Source organism: Pempheris klunzingeri, chromosome 13, assembly GCF_042242105.1.
Source record: "Pempheris klunzingeri isolate RE-2024b chromosome 13, fPemKlu1.hap1, whole genome shotgun sequence".
NCBI classification, from domain to species: Eukaryota; Metazoa; Chordata; class Actinopteri; order Acropomatiformes; family Pempheridae; genus Pempheris; species Pempheris klunzingeri.
In genome coordinates, this window is record NC_092024.1 from 12,472,706 (window position 1) to 12,496,418 (window position 23,713).

The window sequence follows — 23,713 nt, forward strand, 5'->3', positions numbered from 1 at the left end:
TAGATAGCCCAAAGTTATACTCTATTCCTTTCTTCCTATTTTGTTCTTCTCCACTCACTACTCTTCATCGCCAAGCTGGAACACCAAATCCACCAAAACTTATTTTACCCCAACTGTCTCTTGGGAAATGGTAAAGCTACTTTTTTGGCCACTTCAAGTCACTATAAAAGTGATGTAGGCTGAATACTAAAGACAATATATAAGAAGATAATTCATCTGAGACAGAGGGAAGTAACAGTGCACTGATTAAGGAGGATTTTCAGATATTACTTGATATTTCCTTGTTTCCCTCTTTGTAATTCCACTCCATCACATTTCAAGGGGAAATACTTCACTATGTATTGACTGTAGCCATAAAATATAAGACAAAAATGATAATAGCATAATGAATTACTAGACAACAGTTGTCTACTAAGGCACCAGAGAGTTTGTAAATTGTAATTGGCTGTAGATTAACTAATTTAAAGTTTCAGTTATAAGCTTTTAATGAAAACAGCTTTTGGGTTTGTGAAAAATCTGATTTCTATTTGGTAATATTGTAGCGATAATGTTGTTAAACCTTTAATAAATGCAATAGTTTTCCTTCTAAAAGCCATCTAATCTTACTAATATTCTTACCCTTATTCTTGTTATATCTTGTAACTGATCTATAAAGATCTGTAAAGATTTATTACAACTAATAAACCCTTCATAAAGGGTGTTACACTATATATGTCATTATCATCATTCATCTGCAGCATTTAAATGCTTCTTTTATATTACTGTAATGCAACCAAAACGTAAAAGGTCAAGGGACTTTATATAAAGGGGTTTTACATTCTTTTAGGCCTTAATTTCCATAAATATGCACACTTGCCACTAAAACCACCTTATCTAGCTCTTTTTTCTATTGAATCTCAGCCTCCTCCTTATTCTTTGGTATAGATTTAAATGAAGGAAATCGAGGATGAGAGCGTTTACCTGAGTTCACCTCATCACTCCTGACAGGACTAATACTCCTGTAGTCCAGCGCTCAGAGCCGTGGTGACCAGCAGCTGGAGGTCCCACACAAGTGATTACTTTAAGTGAACACGGCACCATTGTCTGCGAGGCATCATAACGCACATTAAACAGCAGCTGTAGCTACAGTCCCTGAGCCAATTAATCAGGCACTGATGCATACTATCCGCCACTTTGTGCTCCAGCACCGAGGCCGGTTGGACAGCGACCAGGCAGAGTCCTCAGCATCACCGCGGCTCCGCCAATCAGCGCGCAGCTCGGGGCAGATTAACCCAAACAGCCCCGGTGCTGCTCCGTAGTAGCAGTCCCAGAAACAAGCCCGGATCCTCGTGGACTCAGTCCGGGCAGCTGGGGACTGTTGGTTAATTCAAAATAACAGGAAATTCATGATTGCCATTTCTCGTCCAAATTGAGTTTTAAGGGCGGATCAGGAGGGAGATGGACGCCTGCTCGATCATAGGAGAGAGCACGGATGCGATAGTGATGGATGATTCTCCCACAGATGAAAGGGAAATTCAGGAGGCTTGTCAAAGGTGGGTTGTTGTTTTTTTTTTCCCCTCATCTGTGGATTTCTCTGTAGCTTGCTGTGTGGGAAAAAATAAATGACATTCACAGTAATAGACGTGGATGTGTTTTACCCTCCTGTGGCCGGTGTGAGTATTGTTCAATCCAGCTGTGGACAATAGTGTTATGTATAGGATATGATTTCTGCTGCTGTCATTTTTCCATCACACTATCATAACTGTTACTTCATCATGATTACAGCAAGCCCCGATTTCTGTTGTGCTGTTGTCAACTTACTTTTAAGAATTTATATTTGGTAATCTCAGCATTTACAGGTGAAATATCAGGACTTCTACATCTATCTACAAGATCACTGTGTGTATTAGGATTTATGAGGATGTATGAGGAAGACAGGGAAGAGCAATGACTTCAGTGCCTACTTTAATTTATCATCGTGTGTTTATGCTTGTATTTTCTTTTGCTTTTGACAGATATACTGTAGTAACACAAATCAGGGCAACACACACACTCACACTCACACACACACGCACACCCCCACACAGTTATACTCTAGTTGACTTCTGTACGATCTGTTCAGTGTCATCACCCTCCTGCTTTGGTCAGAGCAGCTCTCCGGGTCACTGATGTCTCCCTGTCACTCACTCTGCTGCATAGAAAAATGGCCAAAGGGCTTCAGGCATGACAGATGAAGCAGCTGAGGCCTGCCATCCTTTAGCTCAGCAACAGGCTACATTTTTATCTCTCCGCAGAGGACCCTCTCTTGGTTTCTCTTCTTCTACCAGCTCTCTTTTTAGGAAGGTTAACAGTTTGCCTCCTACGTGCACCTGCAATTTTTTGTCCTTTTTTCGTGTGTATGTGTGTGTGTGTGTGTGTGTGTGATTGACAGTTTAGGAGATGTCTGAGGACGTGACACTGACTGGCATCCAGAGAGTTGATGAAAGAGATGTGCTGGAGAGAGGGAGAGTGGCAGAGGGATGAATAGTAAGAGCTGACCTTAGCCTGATAGATATTTAGTGATTACCTGATTTAACTCAGTTTAATTTACGTAACCAGTTTTGACCAGTTAGAGGGAAATAAAAATATTCTGATACACAACTTACTAACATATAGAACAGTAAAATAGTTCAATTTAGCACCACTTTGACCATCTAAAACAGTAAGATGCTACATACACAGCTGTGCATCAGTTCGAATTACCTAATAATATCATTTCTAATTGTACAACACCCATAGGGGCCATTTTGTTTGCATTGACCGTTTCTTCTGTTGATATTTAAAGCACATTTTTGCTGATAATACTTATGTACCTTTTCTTAGATTTTCAAGGAGGGACTTTCACTTGTCATTTTACAGTGTGACACTCAGTGGTTATTAGTTCGCTGAAACTGAAGCAGCTCGGAGGGTTTCATTGTGAAGGTTGCAATGCTCAGATTTTGACTGAAATGTTTTTAAGGGTTGTTCAACTCTGTAGTTTGTGGTGCTGTTGATTTATAAGATTTTACACTTCAAGGTTTTCCTAATATTTTGTCTATTCATGGCTGCAGGTCATGGCCGCTGTATTAGACTGCATTATTTTAGCTCCCTAATAAACTGGAACCTGACTGTTTGTAAAATGAAAGAAGAGCCACTCTTATATTACCTTTCTGATGTCAGCTTTTTTTTTTGTCTTCCCTGGTGTGGGGAGCAGCTCGGTGACACCTTCCTGGATGTATTTTTGTATTCATCCACTGAAATATTGATGAGGTCCACAAATTGTTCCTTGTGTGTGTGTGCCCTGTGAAAACCCATCAAAGAAGAGCAATAGGCTTAAATAGGCTTAAATACTCTTTATCCTGAACCTTGAAGTGAGGAAGTCCATAGTACAGACTAATAATGTAGCATATATTTAAACCTGCATGGATTTCTGGGTGGATGGAGTCTATCATGCTCTGACTATAGAAATAGTGCTTTTAGTTGACAGTGTTGACTTTTTATGAGTGCATTTACTCACTAACTCCAGCGCCTAAATAAGCCAAACTAGATGCCAAACATATGCTATGTTACTAGGAGCTGTTGGCCATTTACTGTTTAGATCATATGACAGTTTTCATTGTAACACAAAGACAAAATACTGAGGCTCAGTTCCTTATGAAGCTCCTCCATAATCCCTCAGCTACTGTACACCACCAATTCAACAGACTACTTGTCATCTGTGCACCTTATTATGGGATGCAAATAAAACTGTGTGAGGTCATTTAGGCTGTGTTGACTTACCCCGTTGCTGTTGGTGACAGTACAGGAAGTGCGGTTGCATCCAGTCTACTGTGGAAAAACAAGCATGTGGCAGACTACACAGACCTCATGGTCCCTCTACTCAGATACAATTACAGCATTGAATTACAACAGTCTATTTACTGTAGCTTGAACATCACAAGAATTAAAGACTTCTTGGTATTAAAATTCTGGATATGGGATCAATAAAACTAAAATAATTGATCCTATCTGAGGAGCAACACTGTGGTCAGATTTAACAGCTCAACATTCAGCACAGCCTCCCACTTTAGGCTTAACGTAGAAAAAAAATCACTGTTTTATTTATGTTGGCAGACAATATTGGATACAGTATACAGTATGTTCTGTCCCAGCTCTTACTTGAAACTATATAATGTTACACTGAGTGAAACATTCAAACCCAAGACCCCATCTTTTTATGGCTGCACCATGCCATCAAATGGAAAATTCTAGACACTTGATATCTTTGAAAACTTGAAAGGTTTAATGGCTTTTGACACAGTGCACCGGATTTAAGACTTGATTAGGAATTAGTAGCCATGCTAGCGCCTCTGTGAGGCTGCATTTGTTAATGTCAGCATGCTAATGTTCTCACAGTGACAGTGATAGCATGGTGATGTTTAGCAGATGTGATGTTTACCATGTTCACCATCTTAGTTTAGTGTGTTATCATGCTAACACTTGTTAATTAGCACTAAGCACAAAGCACAGGTGACGGCGATGGGAATGTCATCAGTTTTGCACATATGTGATCATAAGCCAGAGTGTTAGAAATTATTTTTGACCTGGTGATGATGATAGATAAAAAGTCAAGGGATAACCTACGACTCATCTACTGGAAACCATGAATGTCTTTACAGAATTTCATCAGGTGAACTTGCATCACATACTGTAGATGTGAGAAAGGAATACATCACATTACTTAAGAGAGGAGAGTCATTACACACGTCACTCCACGGCCCCCCTGACTGCTGCCATTACCCATGAGTCATCAGTCAGTCTCATGGATAGCCGCCTGCCTCTCTCATAATGGGGTCTGTGACATGATGTGAAAACCGTCTCACTCACCCTCCTCCTCCTCTGTCCTCCTTCCCCCCCTCCTCCTTTCTTTTTTAATTGGGCCTCTTTACCTCCAGTTGCCACAGTGTGTTACCCAGAAATCCATTCCTTACCTCATTAGCTCTCCTGGTCTGCTCAATTCTCCGAACATCAGCTGAAGCCAAGCAAAGAATGCAGTCAAGAAAACTAAGATGTCAATCAGTGTGTGGTGGAGGAGATAGACTGTTATGCATAACTTTTACAAACATTGCCTCCTGCATATTTGCGCTGTTTCACTGAACTTTTGAACCTCCAATTTAAAAGAGCGTCGTCGCTTCTCTGCATCTCATCTGTCAATCACTTCTCCTCTCCTGCAACCGTATTTTCCTTCTCTTCTCTTTTTCTTTTCACACCCCTTCGCCCATCTTTCTCTCCCCACGTCTGTCTCTCCCTCTCCTCAGTGAGATCCCGGCAGTGTCTCTGTGCCCTCCTGACAGCGAGTGCTCAGCCGAGGCCCAACTGACAATCATCCAGTCTGAAGGGGAGCTATGTGACAGCTGCAGCAGCCTCGGCAGACCTTCTTCCTCCTGCCAGCTTTATCACCAAGTATGCCTGAGCGCTGTGTGTGCTGTTTAGGATAGGTATTTGGGGACCCATTAAAAATAGTCAGAATGTCTCAAAAAAGGTTAGAAATAGATCCAGGATTTGAGAGGCAGAGGCAGCTTGAATGATAATTGAATCCTCTAGAAGTAGAGGAAAATATACACAATTTTGGGGGGAGTTATATTCTATCTATGGATTTTCTTTCCTCTTTTTCGCCCTTCAGGTCCCTCAGGGTCTTCAAGCTGGGGCCTACGATTCACTACAGCCACGAAAATGTCCCCACTGCAGCCATTATGGGCCAATCAAATCAAACATCTGCCACGACTGCCATTCAAATAAAACAGGTCCTCATGCTGAAGGAGGTGTAGTGGTGAAAGTGGGACATAGCTGTAGCTCTGCCCATCAGACGTCCCGTCACGACGCCGTGAGGTGTCATTGGCTGCATGGGTCGAATGAAAGCGGGACACAGAAACCGATGCAGCGACACGTGGTGACAATAAGGTGCGTTTAAAGGTGGACATTTTGGGGAATACACTCATTCGGTTTCTGCAGGTGAGCAAAATGAGAAGATTGATGACGCACTCAAATTTGAATAAAGATGATGTCAGCAGCCGGTTAGCTTAGCTTAGCTTAGCATTAAGACTGGAATCAGGGGGAAACAGCTTGCATGGCTCTGTCCAAAGGTTAAAAATACACCTACCAGCACCTCTAAACTTGTGTTTTTACTATTCTGTGCTGCGTCCTTCTCAAATTTATGTTGCATCCTTATTATAATGATGTTTTCAATTATTCACAGGGATGGAGGACTCTACTGCATCCTTAGAAAGTAAGCACTGAAACCAATTTTCACATCAAAACCCAGAGGTATTGCATGTCACACTTTTCCTGATCACCATAATAATGTTTTACTCTGTGTCACTAGTGGCTTCAACTTCTGTGGTTTTCTATTCTGCAGTTATTCCCAGGTGATAGTGGACTACCCGTTAGCAGTGTTGCTGGGTTGTGCCGTGCTGCTGCTGGTATGCTCACTGGCTGGGCTCCTCATTGGCCCACTGCCCGACTTCTCCGACCCGCTGCTGGTGAGTCCCTAACACATACTGACAATACCGAGGTCTCCTTTGGTGCAGCACGTGTAACTCTGCTGTCACCCTTTCTGTCAAGTCTACAATACAGACCTCCCCCACCACCCAAAGCAGAGTGTTGATGACTGTTTCCCCTAAAGACTCATGATCTCAACCGTATCCATTTACATCAATCTCCTCTCCAATTCAATGAACCGCTCTGAATTAGATCACGCTCGCTGTCATCTTAATTAAACACATCTTCTCACCGTTGAGATGCATGCTCACAGGATAAACAATGATTGGGACATTATTCTGAAAATTCATCATATTAACCACAACAATGCATAATTAATGAAAGATATAAAATGATTTACATAACAATAGAATATAATTTGGGTTACACAAGGATTGTGAGAGCCTTTCTTTTAAGATCAAACACTCATCTACCAAACAAGCTAGTTCAAGATGTTTTTTTGTGGTATTTCGTACAACATTATAAGGTACTTGTGATGCTGATTCATTCAGTGATCTGCTGCAGTGCATTGATGGGCTCTCTCTTCAGGGCTTTGAGCCACGAGGAACGTACATCGGAGTTCGCCAGTCCAGCTTGTCTGAGCTACAGGAGAACACTGGCCCGGGGAAAACTCTGTCTCCATTACCACAGCAGTTCAGTAAAAGGTCAGCAGAGACTTTCAGTAGAGTGCAGGCTCTCTACACGAGGGGACTGCTTTACAATGGTCATCACCTCATGGTGTGTGTGTGTGTATAGGGTTGTGTGGTTGTATCCGTGGGATTTGTTGCTAAATTGTCGCTAGAACTAATAACTGTATCTCTTACTTGAACACAGGCAATAGAAAACATTAGAAATAAATGATAATAATAATAAATAGAAATAAAAGCAAATTAAACATAAGAATAGAAATATATATACATTTTCTAGAATATTTACATTTATGTACCATAAACTAATACATTATTATTATTTAATCCTTTTTTTAACAAGTGACTATGTATTATGAGTTCATAATGATGAACTCACTGAGAATTTTCACCCGACTTCTCCCTCAGCTCATCATCATCTTTTAGTTCATAGTTTATTTTTGATTTACTCCCACCGCTCCTATCGGTGTTGTTTTTAGCAAAAAGCCGCTGAATGAAGTGAAGCATTTAGCAGCCAAAGAGCCAGATATTTCCCTCAGGGGTTAGTAGAGAAAAGTGGAAAATAAAAGTTAGGTTTGGTGAGGAGGCCAGAAACGCGACTACAAATGAATGCTAATGATGCTCCATGTCTGCTGGATGTGTAAATAAGCTCTTTGCCAACACGTTCACCATAACAACTTTATAAAGTGAAGATATTGTGTTGACAGTTTGTTGCACTGCCCCTCAGTGGCCAAAAAACATTGAAGGCTAGTTTAAAATGATTCACTTGTTTGATTTTTGAGTTTGTTACATTAACTTGTGTGTTTACTGAGTGCATATGTGTGTGTACCTGTCTGCGCCAGGTTTGGTGATGCTGCTGGTGCAGACAGCGGCCACAGCCAGGATGCCTCTAGACTTCGCATCAAGAGGATGCTGGCTAGAGACTCATCTCCAGACGCCTTCCTCTGTGATGCTCCAGGTGTGTCCTCCGGATCAGTTTGCCCTGTCAATAAACTCTTAATTCACTGATGATAAATAAATCCTGGTTATAGTAACGTTACCACACTGCTGGCTCCAGCATACTCAGCAGAGCAGACAGCGAAATGGAAATATTATTTAAACAATGTGAATGTGGGCTAATACATGCCTATTCAGCAGTGGAGCTACTACCATTTATGTAAATATTGTTGAAGGCAAAGCCCTGCAGCCTGTTAGGGAGTAATCATCACTCCACAATACAGCATAAAAACAACAGTGACAGCTTATTGGTTAATGCAAATTCACAAAAATATTGAGATAGTAAGAAGATGTGAATAATAGCTTTTAGTGTGGCTTCAAAGAGAACCGCTTGCATTTCCTTGAGCTGGTTATTCCAGATTTTCTTCTTTAAGGCCTACTTTGAAATGGTGTGCTGGGAGATCAAAGACTATGCGTCTGTTTGCCTTATAAATACACAGAAAGCTCCTTAAATCGCTTTATTAGCAATTCCAAGCCTTGTGGTTTTCATTTTATGAAGCCTAATTTGTATTCAGCACAGACAGCAGGATATGACACTTGCTTCTAGCTTGGTTTTACCTTTCTGGATTCATGCAGCAGTTCAGCCATTCTAAACATCTCGTGCCAGCAAAAGGATGAATCACTGCTGGTCATCATGTTCGTGTATGTTGAATCCATCTGTCTCACTCCATGCAGGCCAGCGTTTGGCTCAGTTGGTGTTTCGATCAGAAAACTCGGCCAGTCTCTGGAGTCTGAAGGCCATCCATGCCATGTGCGAGATGGAACAATCCAGGGTTCGCTCTGATCTATTAAGCCCTCCAATCTGACATTTGCTCCTCTGCCTTTTGTCATCATCTCTTTAGTCATCATTTTCCTCTCTTTCTCTCCAACTCCTTGACCATATCCCACGTTTAAATGCTCTGCTAAAATTAAAAACGCCACTTTATGTGTGCTACCTCATCTGAAATTAATTCATTTTTATGTGAATTTGTTTTAAAGCTGGGCATGTGTTCAAAAGTGTCACCTCCCCCGTCTGATACAGATTCGCTCCCAGGCTCAGTTCCAGGATTTGTGCCAGCAGCATGTGAGGGGGGAGGCTGAGGGACCGTCCAGAAGCGGCTGCTGTCCGAGCTGGTCTCTGGGGAACTACTTGGCTGTCCTCACTAATGCCTCCTGCTGCCTCAGCCTCACCTCACACCAGGTGCTGGAGCTTTCTTCTCATTTCAAACAATACAAACAAATTACTACTGAAGCTGTTTTTGTAAAAACAAGGTTTTAGTAAACAGTGCATTGCAATAGGCCTTCTTGAACTGTAAAGCTTGTGAACCGCCAATGGTGCATTTTGTTAAAGAAAAAACAAACTTAGCACAAAAGTACGATTTGGACTACGCAAAGTCACAACATCAGGTTATAGTGTTAATCCCTAAGAGCTTCGAGGACTTTAATTATTATGTGTCCACTCTGTTTAATCCATACAATAATAAAGGACAATTTCATGTTGTATGGGTGCCTGTGTGCAGGACTATTTCTTGGCTGGGAGCAGAGGCTTCTTGGGAGTCTCCACTGGTTTCTTGGCAACTGGTCCCAACCAAGCAATAGTCAGGCCCATAACTTCGTGTAAAATAGCGAATAGTCTTACAGGTATGAGAGTGGAATCGATCTAACTTTATGTCACAAACCTAATCAGTATATTTCCAAAAATGTCAAACTATTTCTACAAACTAACTGAGTGAGTTGAGGTTAATGATGCAGGTTAAGGGAAAGTGGGTGACATCATTTATTTCTTATTTACTTTATTCTAACACAACTCAGGACCAATGCTGAATATGTTTTAGTGTCTGAAGCTTTTTTTTTCTTCCAATTTTCTCCCTCTCACTCCAGGTGTCTGAGTCTCTGAAACTTCTCCGGAAATGTGCTCCGTACTATCATGACGGACAACTAGTGGAAGCCTGTGCTGAGAGACCCAAACACGGCAGCTGTTCCTCTGTCCCATCGCGCTGTAAACAATCCCGTGTGGTGTTCCAAATCCTGCACTTCCTGGTTGATAAAGACTTCCTTGGCCCGCAGACTGTTGAATACCAAATCCCTACACTGAAGTACAGCCTTCTGTTCTTACCCGTCGACAAAGGAGAACACATGATGGAGATGTACATGAACAGTCTTGAAGGCAGGGATCTTACCTACAACAACACGACGATCACTGGCATGGATTTTGGCATCAAGCAGACGCTGTTCAAGTATTACCTGGCGAGAGATTCAGTCTACCCTGTCCTCGCTGTCGTGTCTCTTCTTTTCACTATGGCTCTTTATCTCCACTCCCTCTTCATAGTAGCATTATCTGTAATAGCAATCACAGGCTCCCTCCTGACCTCCTATTTCTTCTACAAAGTAGCATTTCGTCTGACATTCTTCCCCCTGGTCAACCTCTCAGCCGCTCTTATTCTCATGGGAAGCTGCTCCAATCAGGTTTTCATCTTTGCAGATTTCTGGAATCTGCAGCTATCGCAGAATCCCTCAGCCTCCCTGGAGAAGAGAGTAAACAGAGCTTTGCAGGAAGTTGGCTATTTGATTTTAGCGTCGGGGTTGACCTCCAGTGCTGCATTTTTCTCTGGTTATCTCAGCAGCATCACGGCAATCAGATGTTTCTCTGTTTATCTAGGAACTGCCTCTTTCATCAGCTCTATCTTGGCACTGGTGTGGCTGCCGTGCTCTTTCATCTTGCGTGAGCGCTACACAGAAGCGTCCTCTGCATCTGTAGCAGTACAGGGGTGGAAACCGTGCTGCTCCAAAAACACTGGCGGCTTCTGGGACACAAGCTCACGCAAGAGATGCCTCTTCACTCTCGGGCAGAAGCTGAGAGAATTAAAAAGAGGTCTCAGTGACACTTCAAATTTATTATTTAAGAAAATCCTGCCTTGTGGAGTGGTAAAGTTCAGGTACATCTGGGTGTGCTGGTTTGCAGTGCTCGCTGCTGGGGGCACCTACATGTCCTGCATTGACCCGGGCATGAAGCTGCCCACCTTAGACAGCAGGGTCACCCAGCTGTTCCGCTCCAGTCACCCGTTTGAAAGATACGACACCGAGTATCGCCACATGTTTATGTTTGAGAGACAAAGGAACGGAGAGGATAAACCCGTTACCTTAATGCTTGTTTGGGGTGTCAAACCAACTGACAACGGGGATCACTTTAACCCCACGAGCAATGGCTCTTTGGTTCTTGACCCAGACTTCAACATGAGCCAGCCAGATGCTCAGGTTTGGTTGAGGGACTTATGTGGACGGGTTCAGAACCAGAGCTTTTATTCCCCTCCATCTCCTGAGGATAAAGACATTATGACAGATAATATCTGTCTCGTAGAGCAGCTGATACACTGGGTATCTTTCAGACAGTGCTCAGAGAGTGATCACTCCCTCCATTTTTGCTGTAATGACATCCCCTTCCCCTACCCTCCCAGTGTTTTTGAGAACTGCCTCAGTATGATGTTGGCGGAGAGGTATGCTGAGGGCCATCTGGCCCACAGCGGAGGCCTGTACTTCCAGCCAGATGGCAGAGTTGCTGCCCTTGTTTTGGCATTCAAAACCACATACCTTCACAGCTTCAACTTCAGCAAAACCAGTCTTTTCTACAGAGAAATCCTAACATGGTTTACGAGAGAAATATCAGGAGCACCACGAGGGCTGGAGAATGGCTGGTTCATCAGCCATCTGTCTCTTTTTGACCTACAGCAGTCTTTAAGCTCAGAGACTCTGGTAGTAGCTGGCTTCTCAGTAGCTCTCACGTTTGCCTTGCTTCTCTTAACCACCTGGAATATCCCGCTGAGCATATATGGGACTGCAGCTGTAGGAGGCAGTGTTTTTGTCACCATTGGCCTCCTTGTTCTTCTTGAGTGGCAGCTGAGTGGCATCGAGGCTCTGTTTATATCATCAGCAGCAGGGCTGTCTGTTGACTTCATTGCCAATTACTGCATATCCTACAGCTTGGCTCCTCACTCAGACAAAATCGGGAAAGTAGCACATTCCACTAAAAGGATGGGATGCCCTGTAGCAATAGTTTCTGGTGCATTTTTCTCCATGGGGATCATCATGTTGCCTGCCACGGCCTTGCTGTTCAGAAAACTGGGGATCTTCCTCTTTTTGGTGAAATGTGTAGCGTGTGGATTTGCTACCTTCTTTTTCCAGTCCCTCTGCTGCTTCTTTGGACCCCAGAAAAACTGTGGGAGGATCACGCTGCCGTGTTTTTCAGATCACGCCGATGCCGCACCCTCCTCTTGCTCGGCAGCAGAGAACGGTTCCTCGTCATCCTCGGCTGCTAACGGTGCCTTTGGTAGATCTAGAGTGAGGAGGAGTTACGAAAAAGAAACAGGTGGCTGCCTCTACCCTAACCACCAGCGTCAGCAGAGGCAGAAACAGGCAGGAGGAGGAGGCGGCAGAGGACGAGGGCCGGAGCAGTATGAGCTGCAGCCGCTGGCCTACCGACTGAGCGACAGCTTTGAAAACAGCACCTGTACCAGCAAGCTGTCCAACCGGCCTTCCGTGCTCTCTGATGAGATCGAGTATTGTGGGAAAGATGTGGGCAGGAACAGCATGGATGGAGACAGTGAGGAGACGTGTGGTCGTCAACATAAGATATGTCAACCACCTCCTGCTCTCCAGACTTCGTCTCCCTACAAAGAAAACACCCTGCGCGCTGTAGACCTGGCACAAGAGGCAGCTAAAGACAAACTGCTGTGTAAAACCTGCAGAAGTCAGCCAGATGGGATGACGCACTGGAGCAATACGTCCTTCTCCTCATCTTCCAGCATAGATGAGACCATCATCAGCCACACTCTGGAGACCATAGACCAACCGTCTCTCTGCAAAGAAGAACAAACCGCAGAGGAGAGCCTCCATCCTCATCGTCACTGCAATAAAGGACGCCTCTCCTCCCAGTCTCAGAGCTCCTGCGAGGGCCTGGAGGACTCTAATGAAACATGCCTGAGTGACATCGAGCCGGGGCCTTCCAACACGCAGCAAAATGAAGAAGACGAGGTTCAGTTACAACCAGGACATCTAAACGGGAAGAGAGATACGCTTCGCCTCTCACTGAAAGAAACAGTTTATGAGACTTGTAACAAGGGGCGCACCAGTCAGAGTGAAGAAGTTGTCATCTTACCCAACAGTAAGCCAGACCTGCCAGACGTGTGGATAAAGAGAGACGGGAAACGGGAGGATACATGTTGAGCAAAGCTGAAGGAATCTTTGCAAACACTGTGCATTAATTGTTCTGAATCTATTAGAAAAAAAAAGAATCACTGAAGAGAATACAGGAGCATACACTGTTACTTTTGTATAATACTCAAAGGAAACATAAGCCAACTGCAAATGTAACATGTGACAGCATGTTTGTCTAATGTTGCTGCTATAGTTGTAAGAGTGTTTGTCACAGAGAGGCTCAAATCAAAGCACGACTTCTTCAGCTCGGCAGAAGACGACATGAGATGGAGCTTTCTTTTCAGCCACAACTTTGCACCAGTGTCACACTTTAGGAGACAGACTAAAGGCAGTCGACGCAAAAATCATCAAGCACTGCACTCGCTGCTGCAGTATTTATTTTGTGCCTGGAAACTTTTTAACATCTACACAGACCTTCCTCCATACTGGTATTGACCTTAATGAAATGAGCCATATACATTCATGGACTTATGAATACAAAACGACCCGTGTGAGATTTACAGAAAGAGCTGCATTGCGTATTTAACAGCTGTCACTTAACAACGCTCAGTTGGTGGCGATGATGTGTACAGTATGTCCTTTGTGACCGTTGCGTAAAAAAAGCAGGAACCTACAGTTAGTAATGTGTCATTTGTAGTGTCATGGCTTGTTTGCATTTAATGTTCCGCTGTCAAATTTAAAGTCATGCTGTTTATTCAAGTGTCAGTGCCAAAAAATAATGTTTACTTACGGGCAACATGTTTTTTTTTTTTTTAAATACAGATAAAACACTAAATGTGGGTTTATACAGTGTTGGCCAATTAAGGTGCATACAATTCCAGCACTAATGGATGTCAGTGTACAGTATACTTAAGCAATTTATTTCTTAAGAAGCAGCTGTGTCTTCACATACCACCGCACCGTTAAGAGAAAGTCCAACAGAATAAGTGAGGAACAGAAAGCCTTTATCCCACAGATGAAATCAGCTAATTTTGTCTCAATAAGTCAAATAACAGTATTTATGACATGAACAGCATGTGCCAAATGTCTTTCAACGGGTTGTTTCTTATCCCGATACAAAGGAAACTGTGTGTTTTGTGCAATTGGCGTGTCCTAAAAGAGTAAAATTAAGAGATGTGTCTATGGTCCTTAATATATTAAGTATGTAAAATGAGGTGTTGGAGGTGCTGTGATGGTGGTTCAGCCCTGGACAAGAAGAGACTTGTGTCAAATGTGCCTACGAGCAGCGTTATTTTCAAGCTTCTCTTTAAAAGAAGTGTTTGCTTTTGACGTCTTGACTGTAGACTCACAATTCTCCAGCGAGCCTTCACTTTAATATCACTCAGCAGAATAACCTGCCTTAGAGGCGAATCACAGGCTTTCTACAAACAGAAGGCATTAAAGAGGTCACCACCACTACCATGTACAGGTGTCAATGTTGTTAATTTTTCACAAAACTAAAATAAAACGTTTATTTTCCTGCAGACTGGCGTGGAATTTATTTCAAGTCTTGCTGTCGGAGTGACACACAGAAAACAGGCTTAAAAAGAATGAAATTAAAAGTGTATTGTTGACATTAAAACAGTCGTCAAAGTAAAAGTGGAGAGAACACATGCTAAAAACATATTTTGCGGCATTTTATACCATCTTCAGATAAGTTATTGAATAATTATCAGAAGAAATAAATCAAAGCCAAATTAAAACCTCAGACCAAAACAAAACCAAAACATCTAAAAAGGATTCCTGCTCATACTTTCAAATGTCTAGGAAAAAATGCAAAGTCATGAGCAGTGTTCATCGGGTCAGCTCTAATCAGCCTCCACCCAGTCCTCTTTGGCCCAGTCGGGTAAACGTGTGGAATATTCAAAATCAGGTCCTTTGTAGCGCAAAGCGTGGAGATACATGATGAGCTCCTTCTCTGTAGGATCCGGTCGTACTAGCTGGCACTCACTGCACAGGTGGTCTGTGGTTCCAGCAGGAGTTTTGTGAGTCGAGTCGGTTGCTTCTGGCTCATCTCCGTTTGCTTTGGTTGGCTGAGGTTTGAGCGAGGTATCGTTAGCGTTTGGGTCTGTGCAGCCTTGACTGACTGTCTCGCTGCTTGAACAACAACCCGTCGGCTCCTGCGCATCAGTCTGTGTCTGATGACGTTCTCCATGTTGGTTAGGTTCAGAGCCGACGTCTAATTTATCCACTTTCTCAGGTGTCTCGGTTTTCTCGGCCTCCTGTTCAATCCCAATCCCATCATCAGGGATATCTAACAAGTGAAGGCTTTCCTGAGAGCGGTGTTCCTCTACCAGAGCCTTCAGCAGCTCCTCATTACTTTTTCCCACCAGTCCCCCCTTCCCCCTGTGAGGACCCCAGGCTGAGGACCCATAGATGGGATCATTGAGGATGGGGAAGCCCAGGTACTGGAGGTGGACCCTGATCTGGTGTGTGCGGCCGGTCAGGGGTAGACACCGGACCACGCTGGTTTCTCCATTAAAGCTAAGCCTCTGGAAGACGGTTCTGCACGGTTTTCCCTTTGGGTCTACTCTGCAGAGGCCGATTTTAAAGGAAACGACCAGGATGGGCTCCTCGCAGATCTGCTCACCCTCTGGAAACTCCCCCTCTACTCGGCACACATACTCTTTTTCAAGCTGTTAGAAAGCGCAAAGGTAAAGCACCGCTTTGACAACTGACACTTTGACACTGATGCATAATGGAAAAAGTCTGCGGTAACACCAATTCTTACTGCAACTACTGTCTAAACTCACTGACATACGAAAACTTCATTCAACGCACCTGTCTGTCTCGCACCAGCTGGTCCAGTTTCTGTGACGCCTCCAGAGTCCTGGCGAACAGCAGCACTCCAGAGGTGAGCCTGTCTAGTCTGTGGACCGTGTGGAGCTCAGAGATGCCCCGCTCCTTCCCCAAGATGAAGATCACTGTGTTGTGCCGGAAGCGGCCGCAGGGGTGGACTGGGATGGAGGCGGGCTTGTCCACCACAAGCACTTCGCCATCATCCACCAGGACCTCCAGGGGACGGCCGATGACAGGGGGCTCGTGGCGGTGCACTGTGTTCCTCATGTGGTCGTTATTCTGTGTGAATAGTTGGAGGAAGATTAAAACTTTTGCCACAGTGAAAAACAGAAACTCATCACCTCTTCTTGTACCCTGTCAAGGCAGCATGACACAGCAGCTCACACATAAAATCATACATATGCACTGGGGACACTGACCCTGAGCACCACAGACAGGTCCTCCATAGGTGTGTCGTTCAGCCGGATTCGGCCCTCTCTGACGGCCCTCTGGTAATACTCTACGGATTCAGATCTGAACTCACTCCTGAATACCTCCAGAAGGGTCTTCCCAATCCATCGACCTTTGCAGTAAGTTTTGAAGTCAAAGAAATATGGATACACTTTCCGCAGGCCACCTTCAAAGTAGTAGGAGGTCTCGTCGAAGTGCTCCTGGCTGAAGCTGACCCCCGGGTTCCGCTTCTGCGGAGGAGGGATGTATCTCTCCCCCGGCCGGAGCTTCTTCCCTCCCGCTCCCCTGCGCCTCTTCCCTCGCCTACCTGTCTCCGGCTCGTCGCTTTTGCGTTTTCCAGTTTCTGGTGCATGTTTCGTTGTGTTTGCCTCTTCAGGAGCTGCGGTGGAGGCAGCCGCCTGCTCCATCGCCGCGCTGCTCAGGTCCCGCCGTGGAGAATGAAAAGGACGCTGCTTCAGAGAATTAACGCTGCGACACGAACAAAAGTGATGTTTAACTTTATAAGTTACGCGCTTGTTGACTTCGGTTTGATCTGACAACAAAGACAGTAAATAACATGTCCTCAAACCTCTCACCGACACACTCACGTGCATTTCTCTCTAGCTAAAGGTCCTTTCGTTGCTTGTCTCCATGGGTCCTTCTCGCCGAGGACGCTCAGTGATGACGTAAATATGCAGTCCAATCAGTCTAATGTGTAGTTCAAACGGTTCTTTATTCCTTTCATTTGTCTTCAAGGACAAATCACCTCCTCATCGGGGCATCATCGCCACCAACTGTTCATAAGGTCTATTTAGATATGGCAGAGTAATAAATTCATATTAAGTCATAATCATAATTTGTCTTTTTGTGAGAAGTACAGGTTTAAGTACTGTCTGTTGAATTCTCCTGAAAAATTATTTAAATTATTCACATTAAGAAAATGATGTGTGATATGTCCTAAAAGGCTGATGAAAAATTGATGGAATTTGGATTATTTTGTAACAGATTACATCTTATACTTAGTTTTTTTTATTAAGCATCTGAAACATAATGATGATGTTCCTTCTCCAGACAAAAAATGAAAACAATCAAGTATCCATTTAGTGGCTTTTATTAATAAATCTTAAAAGTATACACTTAATTAAATTGTTTTATATTTTCAAAAAATTAAGTGCCTCAATTGATAAATTTTTGGCACAATGTCTCTGCTCTACAGTAACAATGTCAAACAGGACAGATCCTACACACACAGCACCTGAAGCGGGTAAGAGGGTGATCGCACCACAAACTATATATTACTTAGTTAACTCATTTAAATTCCTTGGCTTGTACATGGGTTTGACTTTAAGTGTCAGTGAATTCATTACCAAAGTATTTCCATAAGATTACACACAAATTCATCTGGATCTCCCATTAGAACACACACTGTAGCTCCTCAAGTTGACTTACCCATAAATGAGACTGTGACAACCTTATTTTACCGTCCTTATCACTCTCTAACTGGCTCCAAGGATGCTGGGAGTAAGGTCATCAGTCCAGCGGTGGTCAATCATTCAATCACTTTCTGTTTTAGTACTCCCGGAGGATAATCTGGTCGGGCAAACAGAGCGAGATCCTTCTTGTGCGTTGCTAGGTGACAACCCAGCAGGGCAGGTGGCCCTTAAGACCGAAGGGCGGTGAAACCATCAGGTAGTGTTACGGGACCCCGGAGATGCAGCACCAACGCCACCTCCTGCAGGGGCAACCACACTGCAGTCAGAGCTCACCTCTGGGGAGAGAAGGAAGGATGGTCATGGATATCATCAAGGACCAGCTACAGGAAGTAGGTGGATGTGAGTCATGGCTGCCTAAAACACACCGAAGATTACTGAGGCACCCGATGGAGCTAATGTTAAAAAATAATGTTTTTCTTTCATTGTTTTTAGTTTGTGTCTTTTGTGCAATACCCAGGCCACTGGCGCGTCTTGTCAGTCAGGGGGACATAAACAACTCCCATCAACGCTTTCTTAAGAAAGGTGCCATCACTCTGCCGATCGTACTGCTCCAGCACCTGACTGCCACCGTCGGGGCCCACTGGGAGAACCAACCGCCCACCAGGCTTCAGCTGCTCCAAGAGCTTCGACAAAGAAAGGCCAGAGAACAGAAATTTCACATGAGATGAAATCTGGTTAAAGGAAATTTCAGTTCCCTCACAGCTTAAAGCACCTGAGAAAATTATCACTACAGTGAATAAACTGTCACGTGTTATCACATCAACTCGCCCTGTCTTCCTTGTGGACCTCTCTATTTTCAGTAAGTCATACGTGTCCTTACAGCCGTAGGAACGGTAGCTGCAGCTGCACCAACATGAATGGCATCATACGGTGCTCCGTCTGGGAAGCCGAGCCTTCCATCTCCCACTGTGGACAGAGGTAGGTATGACTTTTATAGCCTCTTGTAGCTGTGTCACATCAACATTTCAAAGAGTCACAGTGTTGACGCATCCTTACTCACCTATAAGTTTGATGCGTCCAGAGGTGAGAAGTTCTGGGTCGTCAGCTTGCACATTTCTTATTGACATTTGAACCAGTTCATCGATGTGTTCAATGCCGACCACTCTACCAGCGGGTCCTGCCTACAAATAGCAGAAAAACACAGCTAATGCTATCTGTTATAAACTGCCAACTTAGGTGAAAGTCAGTAATGAGTGTATGGCACAAATTATGTTAATTGTATGTACCATCCTTGCAAAGCAGGCGGTGAGATATCCACTTCCTGAACCCACATCCAGGACAGACGCCCCTTCAGCTAGTTTGTCACTTAACAGCTCCAAAGCATGAGCATGCTGTCAAACCAGGCCCGGAGGAAAACAGTCAGCCCATTAAGTGTAAATGAGTTATAGTTTACTTTAAGATATTGACTCACATCTCGAAACAGTTCAGTGTTTGTTACTCACCATGTGTGGTGCGCTGATGGTTGCCCTGTAGCCTGCGACGAGAAAAAGTCATAACAGAGCCATTACTCTAAAACACAGAGTATTCACTGTGCTACCATATTGATAGGTGTGTGTTTGCGTGTATTGACAGTGACTGTAACGAATACCTATGGACTGAGGAGAGTCTGCATAAGGATAGTCTCTTGAGTAGTGTCCTCTGTCTGTAGCCAGCAAGGCACCAAACACTCGGTCAGAGTGGATCACTCCATGATCTGGAGGGCAAAAGAGGAGCCAATAATGTAAAAGTCTGTTTTCCCAGTGATTTGTGTTTCCCCTAACCTTTCAATGTGAAGGGAAAAACTGATGAATGCAATAAACAAACAAAACAATACCATATATATATATATATATATATATATATATATATATATATATATATATATATCCACATATATATTTTCCTTTTAATTGCAATTCTGAGTGAAGTTAATGATGGATGCTACAGTATCACTCTAGTTTAGTTAACAGGATTATGTCACAGCTTGAGGACCTTGAGGTTTTTTAATCAAGGACCTTGTAAAATCAAGGATCAAGTCCCTGACATGTGCCCCCCTAGTTACCCCTCAGCCTGCTGATGAGCTCCGGATGTGTTTTGCCGCTGGACATCCACGCCATGGTCCGGGACAGCAGCACACCCATGGGGACTGCCACTACTGCCAGGCGTAACACTGCTGCTCGCATCTCCCACAGCGGGTCTCCCTGCAGCGACACGAACACACGACACACGATACACAACTGTAACACACACTTAGCAGTCATGGGTGGCTGCTTTGGTAACTTGTAACAGGTTTATCAGTCATTCCGAGCAGACTGAAGAGAGTGGCAGAAAAAGATATTCACACATAGGAGTGAACTTGACAGTTAGCCAGCAAGCTGATAACAGCTATAATAGCAAGTTAGCGGCGCATTATAAACAGATAATATCATGAACAGCTGTCAGTAATAACGTGAATGATTCAAATAGTCAAAGCTCGCGAATATAACATTTCAACAGCGGTCAGCAGGACTTGTTTACCTTCGTAGCCCTCCGTGCCTTCCAGCTAAGGCAAACTTCCTGACTCCCCTCCTCGGCGAATCACAGCCACCGGCCAATAAAATGCGGCCTCTCTAACACGTTGCCGCTGTCATCCAATCACAGCTCAGTACAGTTTGATGGGCGGTTTCAACGTCCAATGATATGACCCTAAATAAGGAAGTGGGCTGTCGCCTACTAAAGATTGTGGATCATGGACACAGTTAGCTAACGATCTATCTTTAAATCCATATATCAAAGGAAATAACCGTTCATCCATTGTGATTTTCCCACAGGTAAGACATATTTGTAATTTAATATGATGAAAATACCGTGTGAAGAATATAGGAAATGCATAACTATAGTCAATACAGCAGGTTGGACACCAACTTAGCTAAAGTATGGTGATGGTGTTTGGTGTAAATTTAGCTCAGTTCTTTTCCTATTAACACAAATAATTTCGCTTTCTGTGTGTTATTTAAATATCTCACACTCCTGTTTTAATGTATTGAAAGAACCAGACCATAAACCAAACTGGGCTAATGCTAACCTTGATGTTGACATCTGCTCAGAATCAGTCGATCAGTCCACCACAATGGTTGACGACTTCGACAGTCAGGAGGTCCGATCCAGCGGGGATCTGTGGTCTGAAATCTGCTCTGGTCTGCCGGGGGTGCGAGCTGAAGCAGCTCCGGAGGAAGACACGGAGTTCAAAGACTCATTCCAGCCAGCAGCACAGGTCGGAGTGCAGGTCAATGGACAATCAAATGGGACAAATACCAGTTCTTCTTCTGCCAAGTGGGAGCCCATGGAGGACTCTGAGATCTACATAGCCAGTTTAGGTACAGGCGTCCCTCCTGCCTCTTTCATGCCACATGATGAGGGCATCCATCATACATCCTTCTTAATCACACTGTATGGGAGATTAAAGGGATGATGGGATTTTAAAATCCATCCAAGTCTTCTCCAGGATGACATGCTTTGTTCCCCAAAAGTTTACAGCTCCATCAATCTGTCCATCAATCTGTGATGTGACTTGGTTATAAATCACCCAAAACATTAGGTTGATAAAAGAACATTAGTTGTTTTTACAGGATAACATAATCACTCTTAATTGATAAAAACATGTAGAAGACACAGTTCGCTCAGGAACACGCAGGTGGTAAGCCACATCTGCCCCTATGCTCTGTTATTTTTAATTATTGTTTTAGTTCATGAAATTGCAATTTTTTAGGGATCAACATATTGAGGGAAAACCTGCAAATATAAAACTTAATATTTCTTCCTGTCTTCTGTACTCCTAATGGTTATTTTGTAGACTTAGTGTCTCAAGGTGATTCATTGCTATGACTCATTCAAAGCTGAAGTGATTAGTCCATTAATCGATTATCCGATCGATTAGAACAAGAAAATTTTTTTTTTTAAAAGTTCCATCATTTTAACTTTTGTCAGTTTGTCTTTGTCTTTTATCAATAGTAAACTGAATAGTTATCATTTATCAGTGTTTTTTTAGTGTCTAAATATTGTCACCACCCTGGGCTCTGAAAATCTTTAATGGGCATTTTATGGACTAAATGATTAATGAATTAATTGAGACAATAATCCTCAGATGAATAAATAAAGAAAATAATCCTATAGCCTAGACTAATACACTAATTGATGGAGTGTATATAAAGAGAGGGAAAACAACCTCTTGATGATACATGATGGCAAAATAACCAAAGACATGTCAATAAAGCATGGTATATTGAGAGACACAGATCATACCTCTGACTCTCTACTCAAAATTTCGATTTAACGTGTAAAATATAGTATTTCTTTCTCTACATTTCACTGTAGAGAACCGCCTGAAGAAACTAAAGGGCCAGTCCAGTGATGTGACCTCCAGGGACATGTTGCGCTCTTTGTCTCAAGCAAAGAAAGAATGCTGGGATAGATTTCTGCACGACGCTCAGACCTCAGAGCTCTTCCAGGGCGGTGACATGGACGAGAGGTAGGATGGAGGGGAGGGATTATGTGCATGTACTGCATCATACAGCGATTCTATCATATGCTCTAACTTGAGATCTTGCAGCAATAACTCCAGTCCGTTGTTATCTTTTCCTGTTGTAAACTCTTGAAAAGCAAATTAAATGAACTCTAGTGCTTTTAGACAACAGAATTCCCAGCTGGGAGACCTGACAACAGCTTGAAATCGACCTCTGCTCTTCTTAATACGGACTGACTATTTGTGCACCTCCCTTCCCCAGTGCTCTTGAACACTTCAAAAGGTGGCTGATTCCTGAGAAGGTGGCCATCAGCGCAGAGGAGCTGGAATATCTCCTGAGGCCGCCGCAGAATAAGGAAGCAGCTGAACCAAACCAAACACAGAGCGAAGAAGACACAGAGGGAGAGAGACACAACCCTGAGGAGGATGACACTCACAGCCCGGAGAAATGAGTGCGTTAAAATAGTAACACTGAAAGAAGAACTAATTTGTCTGCATTCAGGAGGGGTGACTTGTTATTCTCATGCTCATTTTGAGCTGCATTATGTCCTAGCAGTATTTTGGCCAAAGCTTTTGTCAACAGCGGTCAAAGAAGCAATTACTGCCAGTCATCATCCTCTGTATCCCCAGCAACTGAGTGTTAAGTACTTATCCAGTCCCACGTGTTTTGTCCTTGCCATTCATCGCTTCGACCAAATCACACCATAAAAATATATAATAAAGAATTTGAAATTAGTCTTGTTTGTCCTGTAGGAGAAGATTTTGGGTCTAGACTGTCTATCACTATTGCTGTTATAAGAATAGCTCTGCTTTAAAATACATACGTAAATGTTAATGAAGGACCACATGCAGTATCCTGTTGTAAATTAGAGTCTTATGACGTAAGCAATGTATTATCTTGCAGAGACATTATTTTTCTGTTTTTTTTTATTGTGACATCTAGAGTAGGAATAGATTCCTGGAACTACTGTAACATATTTCTGTAACATCTTTATTTTTGCCATGTTGATTTTACATATGAAATTTTACCCACGTTTCAATAAAAACAAGTCGAAGGAGAACTCTGTGTGATCTTGTACTTCTGTCATAGTGAGGACCAATTTGAGATTTTGTATGTATAGTTTGGTTTAAGGTAACAGTTGGGGTAATAGATTTAGTTCTAATGGTGAAAGGTTGGTTGCTCACAA

The 23,713-nt window shown here is 43.3% G+C and overlaps 4 protein-coding genes across 6 annotated transcripts; 2 read left to right on the forward strand and 2 right to left on the reverse strand.

The window, feature by feature from the left end:
* The first annotated feature begins 1,437 nt into the window (after positions 1–1,437).
* disp2 (dispatched RND transporter family member 2) lies at positions 1,438–13,469 on the forward strand. The gene is made up of 10 exons (XM_070842956.1): positions 1,438–1,532; positions 5,295–5,439; positions 5,660–5,937; positions 6,233–6,262; positions 6,392–6,515; positions 7,063–7,178; positions 8,003–8,118; positions 8,832–8,929; positions 9,178–9,336; positions 10,017–13,469. The coding sequence occupies exons 1-10, from the start codon at positions 1,438–1,440 to the stop codon at positions 13,353–13,355; spliced, it is 4,500 nt and encodes a 1,499-aa protein (XP_070699057.1). The 3' UTR covers positions 13,356–13,469.
* A 244-nt stretch (positions 13,470–13,713) lies between these two features.
* On the reverse strand, positions 13,714–17,205 carry rpusd2 (RNA pseudouridine synthase domain containing 2). Its single transcript, XM_070842266.1, has 3 exons — positions 16,544–17,205; positions 16,107–16,403; positions 13,714–15,961 (listed from the first exon to the last, which is right to left on the reverse strand). The coding sequence occupies exons 1-3, from the start codon at positions 17,165–17,167 to the stop codon at positions 15,134–15,136; spliced, it is 1,749 nt and encodes a 582-aa protein (XP_070698367.1). The 5' UTR covers positions 17,168–17,205; the 3' UTR covers positions 13,714–15,133.
* Positions 17,206–17,648: 443 nt separating this feature from the next.
* On the reverse strand, positions 17,649–20,585 carry pcmtl (l-isoaspartyl protein carboxyl methyltransferase, like). 3 transcript variants are annotated; one of them, XR_011585291.1, is made up of 10 exons: positions 20,543–20,585; positions 20,088–20,226; positions 19,635–19,739; positions 19,489–19,520; positions 19,273–19,377; positions 19,047–19,167; positions 18,867–18,952; positions 18,500–18,669; positions 17,897–18,285; positions 17,649–17,851 (listed from the first exon to the last, which is right to left on the reverse strand). XR_011585291.1 is itself a non-coding variant. In XM_070842213.1 (9 exons), the coding sequence occupies exons 2-9, from the start codon at positions 20,206–20,208 to the stop codon at positions 18,249–18,251; spliced, it is 777 nt and encodes a 258-aa protein (XP_070698314.1). In that variant the 5' UTR covers positions 20,209–20,226; positions 20,543–20,585; the 3' UTR covers positions 17,649–18,248. The 3 variants fall into 3 exon arrangements, 2 of the variants coding, with proteins under 2 accessions (XP_070698314.1, XP_070698316.1); XM_070842213.1 differs by having other exon boundaries at positions 17,649–18,285; XM_070842215.1 differs by having other exon boundaries at positions 17,649–18,321.
* A 122-nt stretch (positions 20,586–20,707) lies between these two features.
* On the forward strand, positions 20,708–23,576 carry ccdc32 (coiled-coil domain containing 32). Its single transcript, XM_070842610.1, has 4 exons — positions 20,708–20,835; positions 21,112–21,381; positions 22,379–22,532; positions 22,789–23,576. The coding sequence occupies exons 2-4, from the start codon at positions 21,135–21,137 to the stop codon at positions 22,976–22,978; spliced, it is 591 nt and encodes a 196-aa protein (XP_070698711.1). The 5' UTR covers positions 20,708–20,835; positions 21,112–21,134; the 3' UTR covers positions 22,979–23,576.
* Positions 23,577–23,713: the final 137 nt, after the last annotated feature.